The sequence below is a fragment of the Natrix helvetica genome (genome assembly GCF_964273705.1).
Source record: "Natrix helvetica genome assembly, chromosome: Z".
Taxonomy (NCBI): Eukaryota; Metazoa; Chordata; class Lepidosauria; order Squamata; family Natricidae; genus Natrix; species Natrix helvetica.
In genome coordinates, this window is record NC_138554.1 from 79,267,753 (window position 1) to 79,279,903 (window position 12,151).

The 12,151-nt window shown below is 37.3% G+C and overlaps 1 protein-coding gene across 2 annotated transcripts in view; it reads right to left on the bottom strand.

The window, feature by feature from the left end:
- GOLGA4 (golgin A4) overlaps positions 1-12,151 on the bottom strand; it is a 148,649-nt gene that overhangs the window by 38,155 nt on the left and 98,343 nt on the right. For both annotated transcript variants that reach the window (XM_081932887.1, XM_081932886.1), the window contains 2 exons: positions 2,269-2,379; positions 1,581-1,601 (listed from right to left, as the gene is read on the bottom strand). In XM_081932887.1, the coding sequence (XP_081789013.1) occupies positions 1,581-1,601; positions 2,269-2,379 (132 nt within the window). The remainder of the gene's footprint in view (positions 1-1,580; positions 1,602-2,268; positions 2,380-12,151) is intronic.

Below are 12,151 nucleotides of genomic sequence, written 5' to 3' on the forward strand. Positions count from 1 at the left end.
GAGAGAAAGGATGGCTGAACCGATTCTTTTTTAAACTACTTATAGAAACTTTGACTTTGTTGTTTCCTGATCACCTATACTGGCTGAGCCAAGATGGCCAACTTCCTCTTTCTTCTTTGTCTTTATGAATGAGACTCCTCCGTTGGAAAACTTTATGGCTTTCAACTAACTTCCACCCCACAGACTTCCAGGAGCCTCTTCAAACACGTTATTCCCCTGGATTTGGAATATTTTGACCCACCTATCTGCTTTAACTTTTCTGCTAGAGGACTTGTTCTCCTTTGGACCTGCTTGTTTGGTGATCACTGCCGGCTGTGCTCTCCCACAGACGCCATCTCTTTGTACAGAATAACAATTATCTCTGAGCCTCATGATGGGTCCAAAGAAATTGCCACCTGGTAAGGCCTCGTCGGCCCCAACATCTTCCACATCCAGCCCTGCACACCAGTCACAAATGGGATCTTTCCTACAACCTAAAGCCTCTGAAGAGAGTGCAAAAGACCTGTCTACTCAGCAGATGCTTCAAAACATCTTAAAGGGACAGGATGAATTTAAAAAACAATTGCAGGACTTAAATGAACAGCTCAGAGAGACGAACCAACAAACCACATGGAATGAACAGAGGATTGGTGTGCTGGAGGAGGGGGCGGTTGGGATTAGAGATGAGATGAAGACAATCCAGAGGGGGAATACAGAATTTGGGAATCAGATGTTAAAAATGGAATTTGAAAGGATGTCTTTTTTTCTTAGGTTCCAAAATTTGCCAGAAGTTGAGAATGAAGATCTCAAGGAGACTATGACCACAATAGTAGCAGAATATATTAATAGAGATAAACAACAGCTCTGGTGGGACATTGACTTGATTTATAGGGTTAATTCAGCCTATGCAAGAACACACGACCACTAAAATATGAAGATAAAGAAATAACCATTCTTAAACAGTTCCCAAAGAAAGTAAGAGATAATAGAAGGAAATATTCCTTCTTAGCAAAAAATATATATAATAATGGGGTCTGGTTTAGATGGCTATTTCCAGAAGGCATGCTGATTTTTTGGGAGGGCAGCAGAATTAGAATTCACACACCAGTGGAAGCAGAGGCTTTCGCTAAAAAACACAGTGCTCTTTTAGGTGAAATGGGGGATGTTACACAAGAAACAAAGGAGGGAGGGGCTGAGGTGGATGGGAGAGAGGATGCAACAGCTAGAAGACTCAGATCACTTGGAACACTATTGCAATTGTTGCTACAATGTATTTTTATGGAAGTGATACAAAACAAATGAATGAAACATACTGATGATTTTGTGCTAAATTTAAAACTGCTAATACTTAGGTAAATGTTGATATTTTTCTATCATTGTTTGTAAAAGTTGCAAGACCTGAGGGGGCTTCTCCCCCCCGCACAATGTAGCTGTCAAAATGTTTTATAACCCTATAACCCTTTTTCCTTGAATTTTTTTTTAAAAACCATTAAAAATTTGAATAACAAAAAACAAAAAGGTTAGCCATCACTGCCTTAGACAAAAATGCCTCACTGACATTGCTACATTAAAAACGAATGTATTTGTAAAGTCATTCTTACCTGAAGTTCTGCTATTTTGTCCTAGGGAATACAAAAGAACAAAACGTATTAAAACATTTTTTCTGTTTAATACAACAAAAAATATTGCACAAGTATCTTGCAACCATACATGCCATTTTTTTCAGGGTGGTTAAAATTTGACATCTTATGTCAAGATCATATAGAAAAGCAATTCTAATATAGCATAGTCTCATGCTTTTAGCAGTTGTATTTCTGAAAAATCATTTATGTGAAATTATGAACCCAGCATATAGCAGAGGCAAATACTTCGATGCTTTTTCATTGTACAAATAGCCAGCTCCAAATTCTTTTTTAAAAAAAAAATTTTATTGACCATTTTTCAGTTTAAATAAACACAAGAAAAATTAATTTGGTTGCATGCATAGACCTGGGCACCTGCGTGTACTAAAGGTCCCATTTCTTGGTTGTATTAATATCTATGGCAATAGATGCACTTGGTGATTTTATATATATTTATTTTGTATTATTTTAATTGCTTTTAATTTGTTTTTACATTTTATTATATATCTCACCCAGAGTCATTTGTTGAGATGAGCAAATATAGCAATCAAACATATTAACAAACAAATAATATATAGTGAGCAAACTGTGTTGCATGAGGCTGCAATAAAACTAAATATAAAAACAAAGTGAAAAATTAGAAACACCAATATGTTTAACAACTTACTTCATCACCATTCCAATTTTCTTCATGTGCTAATCTTTTTTTATAGTCCTCTAACTGCACCAGCTGTTCCTCCAATTTATTTACTTTTTTAGTCATTTCTTCTTCTCTGGCCTTTAAAATAAATATTAATAAATCCATCATCTTGTATATCTGGTTACAATATAGTATGGTGCAACAAATTTCAATTTTAAAAGTTCTAGTGATTTGTTATTGTTTTAACATAATTTAGAAAACCATTGATGAACATATTTAAAAAGCCATTTAAAAAGAATCCATATTCTACACCAGGACCAAATCTCATTTATTAAAATGAATACTAGTCATACTATGATTTGAAGTACTATATCATTAGCTTAAATCAATGAAATGTGTTTTCATTTATTTTATTTATGCATCCACAATTTATCAATATTATTGAGTATCACTATAGCTAAATGTTAGAGCAAATGAAAGAAAAAACAATGCAATGGCTTTTTGGATATATTTTTCATTCTAGCGAAATGCCATTATGTCAAGAATTCCATAATGCAGGAAGTTATGAAACAGCTTTAAAAGAAAGGCAGATGTACAAAAGAGAAATATACATACATTACACATATCTACATACGAACACACAAATACCCATATAAACACACACAAAGGGATAAAAAGGACATTTGTCTTGTCTATGAAATTTAACTTGAAAGCTTCTATTTCACATTAATCCAAAGCATGATTTTTGGAAGGTAGTGTAGTATTGTGTAGTCCAGTGCAGTGTAATATGGTAAAGTATAAAATACTACTACTACTACTACTAATAATAATAATAATAAAATAATAATATATAAAAATAATAAGAAAGACACGACCAAGTTGCTAAATTAATCCACTGGTCATTATGTAAAAAATACAAGTTACCTTTATCCAAAAAGTCATGGGAGAACAAAGTGGAAAAAATTACCGAAAATGAGAAGGTGAAGATCTTGGTATCAACCATTAGCACCAGTCAATGGTATTTGTGACACATCTTTTAAAGATCAGTTGACTGAGTTTCATGTTTAATGAATAAAAGAAATAATAACAACAACAACAATTGATCCTTTCTTCCTACCACCTAGCAGGAAGGTAGCCCATTTTCCTCCCCCCACCCATTCCTGATCTTGCCTTCCTACCACCAAACAGGAAAGTAGGCTGCTTCCCTCCCCTCCATTTCTAATTCTGCCTTCCTACCACCAAACAGGAAGGTAGACTACTTTCCTACCGTGGCTGGGCCTGGACAGCTATCTGGTGCGGTTTCTACAGGATTATCATCTTGGATCAGTAGTGGCTTAGCCACCGAGAACCAACCCAGGCACCTACCATTACTAATGATGAGAAGAAATCAACAAAATTCCACATCGGGTTGGTTGTCACCCAGGTTATGAAGGACTGTGTCAGATGCTATGGCCTCTGGACATCTGTCAGGGCTCAGTTGTTACTGCCAGGGAACCAGGGGGTGCAACTGCAAAGCAACTGGAACCAAAGTGCAACACTTTGACAGCTGAAGAAAATTGAGAAATCCTCAAATATTACTATCAGGCAGAACCAACTGCCAGGGGATTTCAAAAAAGAATGATGCAACTGTAGAAGGAAAAACACCTGGAAAGTGATATAACTGAACAAAGATTAATGGATCAAAGATGCTTCATCATCCATAATAAAGTTTTGGCTAAAAAGAAAACCAGTAATGATGAAGAAGCTGAAGAAACTGCTCCAATACCTGAACAAAGTGACCAGCCAATGAAAGAAAGGAGGATGAAGATCCTCCTGTGCAACAACTCGAAAGTGTAGAGCCAAGTGATCTAGCAAAAATGCTGAAAGAAAAATTGAAAACACACCAAAGAAAACGTAGGAAGAAAAAGACTACCTACCATTCACGAAGTGCATAGCAAACGAGTGAAAGAACTGTTAACTGCTGAGAACATTTTAATTTCCATCCCATCCAGCACACTATATGAAAACAACCAACTAATGTATAGCGCAGCCGCCATTATAACTGCAGAACTGGGTTATAAAATGCCAAAAAAGGAACCCACTGGAACACCAAAGTGGAAAATTTGACTTGAAAATAAAATTAAAAAACTACAAGGGGATGTCAGCAATCTAAAGTACTTGAAAGAAGGAAAATTAAAGAACAAAAAGCTGAAAAATAGTTTACAGAAAAAATACAACATGGAGCAAAACACAATAACAGAAATCATGGAAGAACTAAAACAATGTGTAATAGCAACAACAAAGAAAATTGAATGCTACAAAGGATGAATAAAACATTATTGTTAAAATGTCCAGTTCAGAAGAAACTAACACCTCTTCTACAGTTACTTGATGAAAATTGAGTCCAAACTAATGTTCACTCATATAAAGAAAAACTTTGAACTTTTGGAAAGAATTGTGGGAAAACCCAGTTGAACACAACAAAACCGCCTCCTGGATCAAAGATATTCAACAACAAACAGTATGTGGGGAAGAGCGGCCAGCGTCATAGCGGTATGCACATGAACTTCAGGGGCTTCAAAGAAGAGTTGCTATCCCTGCTGTTTTGGGGGTTCCACTGCAGATCGGAACTATCTCGTAGGGACGGTGAGGAACGGGGACACATGCAGGTGCAAACAGGGAAACCACAAATCCCCTGGAGAGTCAGCAATAGCCTCTGACCCAATGGCAGGGAAGACAGCCATTGTGAGCTGTCAAAGTTGGGTTGGCCGCACAAGGAATGAGAAGAAAGCGATATAGAGTATCTGGGTGAGATTGTGAGACTATCTTGGGGTATAGTGCATTCTTGAGTTTTTTTACTCTGTTTGAAGAGCAATAGGAATGGCAAAAGGGAGGAAGGAGAGTGGACTGTGGGCTATTTCTCTACCTCTGGAAGTAGTGGCAAAGAAGTGGATGCCCTAAAATAAACAGATGACATACAAAATGAATTTGAGGATTGATTTGACAATGGAAAGCAGATTGGACAGAGTTGGTTTTTACTGAGATTTTTATACTGATAGAATTTACATCCGAAACTCTGAGTTTTGCTTTCGGATCCCCCCCACAATTAACTGAGCAGTAGGAATAAACTATAGTGCCATCTAGTGGCCAGAGGAAATATATCAAACCCAGCCATAGAACAAAGAGGAAGATTAGAAGGGAATGACCTTGGACAATGTTTAGGGACTTGGAAAACAGAGTGTTGATAATAATTGTCTCTTAAACAACGCCAGCCGTGTACTTATTTTTCTTTTTCTTTCTTTTTTTATCTATAAATTTTGGAGTTTTGGAACTGTGGGGTTTTTTCTTCACCTGGATTTAAGTTCTTCTACTTAAATTTATTTTTTGAAGACACCCTTTTTAAGCTAATTTTTCTTTTATTTTCTCCTCTCCACTCTTTTTTACTTTTTTGAGAGTTGGAGTTACCAAGGTGGATTAGTTTAATTTTTGTCTCTTGTTTGCAGTTTATTCTGTTTTGCTCTCTGCCTGCTTCTCTTTTTTCCTTTTTCCTTTTATTTACAACCCTCCCGTTTGATGGGGGAAAGCTCCTGGTGGAAATAAAACTTATTTGGATTAGGGTAACAAGAACCTGAAGTTTGACTATTTGATTTGGAATAGATGAAATGTGAGCATCTGGAAGTAAAAGTGTTTGGTTTCGGCAATCCAGGATCCCAAATTTGGATTACAATTTTACTTGGCACTTGAATTACAAAGTTAAATATAAGGAGCAAGATGAAGAAAATAACAGTATATTCATCATCAGCAACAACATCTTCCAGACCTACAACACAAAAGTCATCAAACACGACAACGCAACAAAACAAAACTAGTATGGAACTAAAGAGTATGTTACAGGCTATGCATGAAGATCTTAAGGAAAGAATAAATAAAGTGGATGAGAGAATGGAAAAAGTGGAAGAAAAATTGAAAGAGGTTAAAGAGATAATTGGAAAAAATGAGCAAAGTGGAAGAAAAAGCAGAAACAAGAGAGAAAAAGGTGGAGGAGATGGACTACAGACTTGCAATAAAGGACAAAAATCAAGAAAGGATAAACATATCCCGTGAAATGGATAAGGCTGACTATTATTTAAGATTCCAAAATATTGAAGAAGAAAAGGAGGAGAACCTAGTGCAGTGATGGCGAACCTTTTTTGGTTCACATGCCACAAGTGGGGGAGTGCAGGGGGGTCGAGTGCGGGCGTGCTGCACCCATAATGCAACGCGCGACCTCCCCCCAATGTGCATGCGCGCAAAACGCACGACCCCCCCATTTTTACATGTTTTTTTGCCCTCCCCATGCTCCAGGGGCTTTATAGGAGCCTGGGGAGGGCGAAAAGAGCCTCCCCTGACCCCCCGGAGGCCCTCTGGAGGCTTCAGGGACTGTCCAGAGGCTTCTCTGAAGCCTTCGGAGCACTTAAAACCACCCTCCGAGCTCGGAGGGTCGTTTTAAGCGCTCCGAAGGCATCAGGGAAGCCTCGGACGGTCCCTGAAGCCTTCGGAGCGCTTAAAACCACCCTCCGAGCAAACCGGAAGTGACTTAAAACCACCCTCCAAGCAAACTGGAAGTGACTTCCTGTTTGCTCGGAGGGTGGTTTTAAGCGTTCCGATGGCTTCAGGGACGGTCCCTGAAGCCTCCGGGGGGGTGGGGGGGCTCTTTTCGCCCTCCCCAGGCTCCTATAAAGCCTCTGGAGCCTGGGGAAGGCAAAAAATAGCTTTTAAAAAGGTGAACGCAGCTGGCCACTTGTGGCACGCGTGCCATAGGTTCACCATCAGGGACCTAGTGGAAAAGATTGCAGAGATTCTAGCGGATGCATTAGAAGAGAGTAAGGAAAAGGTGTTAAACGAGATAGATGAAATATATAGGGTGCATACAAATATGCTATGAGAAATAGTCTGCTTAGAGAGTTACATGTAAGATTTACTAAGAAAACATTGAGAACAGAGATCTTGCAGGCTGCAAGAAATACTATGATAAAATACAAATCTAGAGAGATAGTGATCTTGAAGCAAGTACCAAGAAATGTCAGAGACCTAAGAAAAGAATATCAATTCCTAACCAAGTGTTTGATTAAAAAAGCAGTGAATTTCAGATGACTAATAACAGAAGGGATATTAATGAATTGGCAGGAGCAAAGACACAGACCGGAGACGATAGAGAAAGCAGAGCTACAGTCAGGTCCAGAAATATTGGGACATTGACACAATTCTAACATCTTTGGCTCCATACACCACCACAATGGAGTTGGAATGAAACAAACACAATGTGCTTTAACTGCAGACTGTCAGCTTTAATTTGAGGGTATGTACATCCAACTCAGGTGAACGGTGTAGGACTTACAGCAGTTTGCATATGTGCCTCCCTCTTGTTAAGGGACCAAAGGTAATGGGACAGAATAATAATCATAAATCAAACTTTCCCTTCTTAATACTTGGTTGCAAATCCTTTGCAGTCAATCACAGCCTGAAGTCTGGAACGCATAGACATCACCAGACGCTGGGTTTCATCCGTGGAAATGCTCTGCCAGGCCTCTACTGCAACTGTCTTCAGTTCCTGCTTGTTCTTGGAACATTTTCCCTTCAGTTTTGTCTTCAGCAAATGAAATGCATGCTCAATGGGATTCAGGTCAGGTGATTGACTTGGCCATTGCATAACATTCCACTTCTGTCCCTTCAAAAACTCTTTGGTTGCTTTTGCAGTATGCTTTGGTCATTGTCCATCTGCACTATGAAGCGCCGTCCAATGAGTTCTGCAGCATTTGGCTGAATGTGAGCAGATAATATTGCCCGAAACACTTCAGAATTCATCCTGCTGCTTTTGTCAGCAGTCACATCATCAATAAATACAAGAGAACCAGTTCTATTGGCAGCCATACATGCCCACGCCATGACACTACCACCACCATGCTTCACTGATGAAGTGGTATGCCTAGGATCATGAGCAGTTCCTTTCCTTCTCCATACTCTTCTCTTCCCATCACTCTGGTACAAGTTGGTCTTGGTCTCATCTGTCCATAGGATCTTGTTCCAGAACTGTGAAGGCTTTGTTAGATGTTGTTTGGCAAACTTCAATCTGGCCTTCCTGTTTTTGAGCCTCATCAATGGTTTACATTTTGTGGTGAACCCTCTGTATTCACTCTGGTGAAGTCTCTTGATTGTTGACTTTGACACACATACACCTACCTCCTGGAGAGTGTTCTTGATCTGGTCAACTGTTGTGAAGGGTGTTTTTTTCACCAGGGAAAGAATCCTTCAGTCATCCACCACAGTTGTTTTCCGTGGTCTCCCAGGTCTTTTGGTGTTGCTGAGGTCACCGGTGTGTTCCTTCTTTTTGAGAATGTTCCAAACAATTGTTTTGGCCTAATGTTCTTGCTATCTCTCTGATGGGTTTGTTTTGTTTCTTCAGCCTAATGATGGCTTGCTTCACTGATAGTGACAGCTCTTTGGATCTCATCTTGAGAGTTGACAGCAACAGATTCCAAATGCAAATAGCACACTTGAAATGAACTCTGGGCCTTTTGTCTGCACATTGTAATTGGGGTAATGAGGGAATATCACACACCTGGCCATGGAACAGCTGAGAAGCCAACTGTCCCATTACCTTTGGTCCCTTAACAAGTGGGAGGCACATATGGAAACTGCTGTAAGTTCACCTGAGTTGGTTGTACATACCCTCAAATTAAAGCTGACAGTCTGCAGTTAAAGCACATTGTGTTTGTTTCATTCCAACTCCATTGTGGTGGTGTATAGAGCCAAAGATGTTAGAATTGTGTCGATGTCCCAATATTTCTGGACCTGACTGTATTTTATGAACATTACTTTGGATTACAAGAGGAAGAGAGATTGAGAGAGGAAAGAGGAATTGAACTTTAAGAAGAGAAGGAGAAAGAATTGAGAGAGCTAGGTAAAGAGCAAGAAGAGAGAACGTTAAGAGAAGGGGCAAGAGCAAAGGAGATGAAAGAGAAAAGAGAGATAAGAGTGACTAGATCAACTAAACCCACAAACAAGTAAGACATGGAAGAAGAAATAAAAATGATTTCAGTAAATATAAATGGACTAAATTCAGTCATAAAAAGGAAAATGACATTTAATAAATTAGAGGAATTAAAATTAAATATAATATGTCTGCAAGAAGTGCACATTAAAAACAACACAAAATAATTCTGGACTATCCAAACTTTGGGAACTTATACACAACACTTGCCTGTCAAAGTAAAAGAGGAATAGCACTATATATCAAATAGACAATACAATCAAAGCAAATATTTGAGGATGAGGAGAGGAGAATATTTATAGTGGAAATAATGATGAATTGTAAAAAAATATGGTGGCAATATATGCACCAAATGAGAACCAAGAAGAATATTATGGGAAATTACACATAAGGATAATAGAGCATGAACATGAAGATATATGCATAAATAGATTTCAATACGATTGTAAACAATGAGTTGGACTATAAAACTACAAAATTGAATAAGAGGTCAAGGAGAACCCTCCCCCAAACATTCTTCACAATGATAAATGAATTAAGTTTACAAGATCTGTGGAGAAGACGACATCCAAAAGAAAAGCAATATACATTCTATTCAAACAGGCATATGTCGTGGTCAAGAATAGATATGATTTGGATGACAACAAAATTAACTGCTAAAACACGCAAGATTGATATAGAAAGGAGCACGTGGGTAGATCATAATCCAATAACAATTATTTGGAAAGGACAGAGAAAAAGAATGAGATGGACATTAAATCAAAACTTACTAAATGAAAAGGAAGTTCAGCAATATATTGAAAAAGAATTAAATTTTTTCTTTAAAATAACAGAAAGGAGGATACATCACTGCAGAATATGTGGGATACCAGTAAAACATATATTAGAGGACTGGTAATGACATATTCAGGAAAAAGAAATAAACAGAACAGATAAACATGAAAGAAAATAGAATATAGGAGGTTGGAGATAGAATTACAGAAAAAGCCCACAAAATACAAAGACTAAGAATCTGATGGACTTGCAAAAATATAAATTGAACTTAATAGAAAATGAAGAAGTGGTAAATAAAATAAGATTAACAAGACAAAACTTTTTTGAGAATGCAAATAAACCAGGTTGGCATACAAGATGAAAAAGGAGAGAGAAAAATGTTTATAAATCAATTAATAGATCAAGAAGGAAATTCATGCTACCAAAATGAAGAAAAGAAAAAAATAGTGGAAATTTATTATAAAAAGTTATATCAACGGGAAATAGTGGTAGAGGAAAAGGTAAAACAATACTTAGAAAAAGTGGAAACACCTAAGATTCCAGAAAAATGCAAAAGGGCATTGGAAGAGAGAATAACAATGATGGAAGTGATGGAAGGGATTAAGACAAAAAAATGGGAAAACACCAGGGCCGGATGGATTGGCAGTGGAATTTTATAAAATACTACAAGATGTGCTAAGTAATGTAATGCTGGAATGAGTTAATGAGTTGTTACTGGAAGCTAAAATACCAGACTCATGGTCGGAGGCGTATATAACTCTCATCCAAAAGAAGAGTCAGGCTTGCAGAAAATAAAGAACTATAGACCAATCTCTTTACTAAATGTGGATTTTAAATTTTTTTGCCTCAATAATGGCGGAAAGACTTAAAAGACTATTAAATGAATTCATACATTTAGACCAAAATGGTTTCTTACCCAAGAGGCAGATCAGAGAGAATATGTGGATCATATTGAACACTTTAGAATATTATGAAGCATTTCTGGAGAAGCAAATGGCTTCTTCGAAGCACAGAAGGTCTTTGACAATGTGAATTGGCAATTTATGATAATGCAATTGCAAATAATGGGCTTTGGGGAGGGGTTCACAAATAAGGTTAAAACCATCTATAAAGAACAATTGGCAAAGGTGATTGTAAATGATGATATGACAAAAAAGGTGTCGTTATCCCCATTATTATTTATATTGACACTAGAGGTTCTGAACAGAAAGTTAAGGCAGGACAATGAAGTAAAAGGAATGAAAATTAAGAAAGAAGAATATAAATTACAAGCATTTGCAGATGATTTAGTGTTTATTATGGAAGACCCAGTAGAAACAGGTCCAAAGTTACTTGAATAATATCAGACTATGGAGAAGTAACAGGAGTGAAAATTAACAAAGATAAAACAAAAATTTGAATGAAAAATATAACAGAAAAACAGAAAAGGGAGATAATGGGGAAATTAGATATTCAAATAGTGAAGAAAGTGAAATACTTGGATATACAGCTGATTTCGAAGTGTGTAACTATCAAGGAAGATAATTATTATAAATTGAAAAATCAAATTGAAAGATGAAAATGGAAGAAAAGCAGAGAAATGGAAGAACTTGCAGTTATCATTAATGGGAAGAATAGTGGTAATTAAGATATATTACAAAGAATTTTATTTCTATTCTAAACAATAACAATAAAGCTTGAAAAAAAAGTATTTTGAAAAATTAAATAAAATTCAGTTTATTCAGTTCAGTTTATTAAATTTATAAACCACCCCCTCTCCCCGAAGGGACTCGGGGCGGTGTATAGACAATAAATATACAATAGACAACAAAACAAAACACAAAACCCCAGACAAAACAACTTAAGCACACAGTCTGTACAGTAACCATAAACTAACTGATAATTAAAACCAATTAAAACCAATTAAAATACCCCAGAATTTAAAATTTTAAAATGCCATCCAGGAAGGTCAGGATTAGATTATATTTATAATTGCGATTGGGCCAGGCCAGCTAATTGGAACAAGTGGAGCGGAGATCAGCAGTAATTCTAATATCGGGGGGGGAGGTCGTTCCAGAGGGTTGGGCCCATCACAGAGAAGGCCCTACTCCTGGGCACCGCCCGCCCGCATTGCTTAGCGGATGGTAC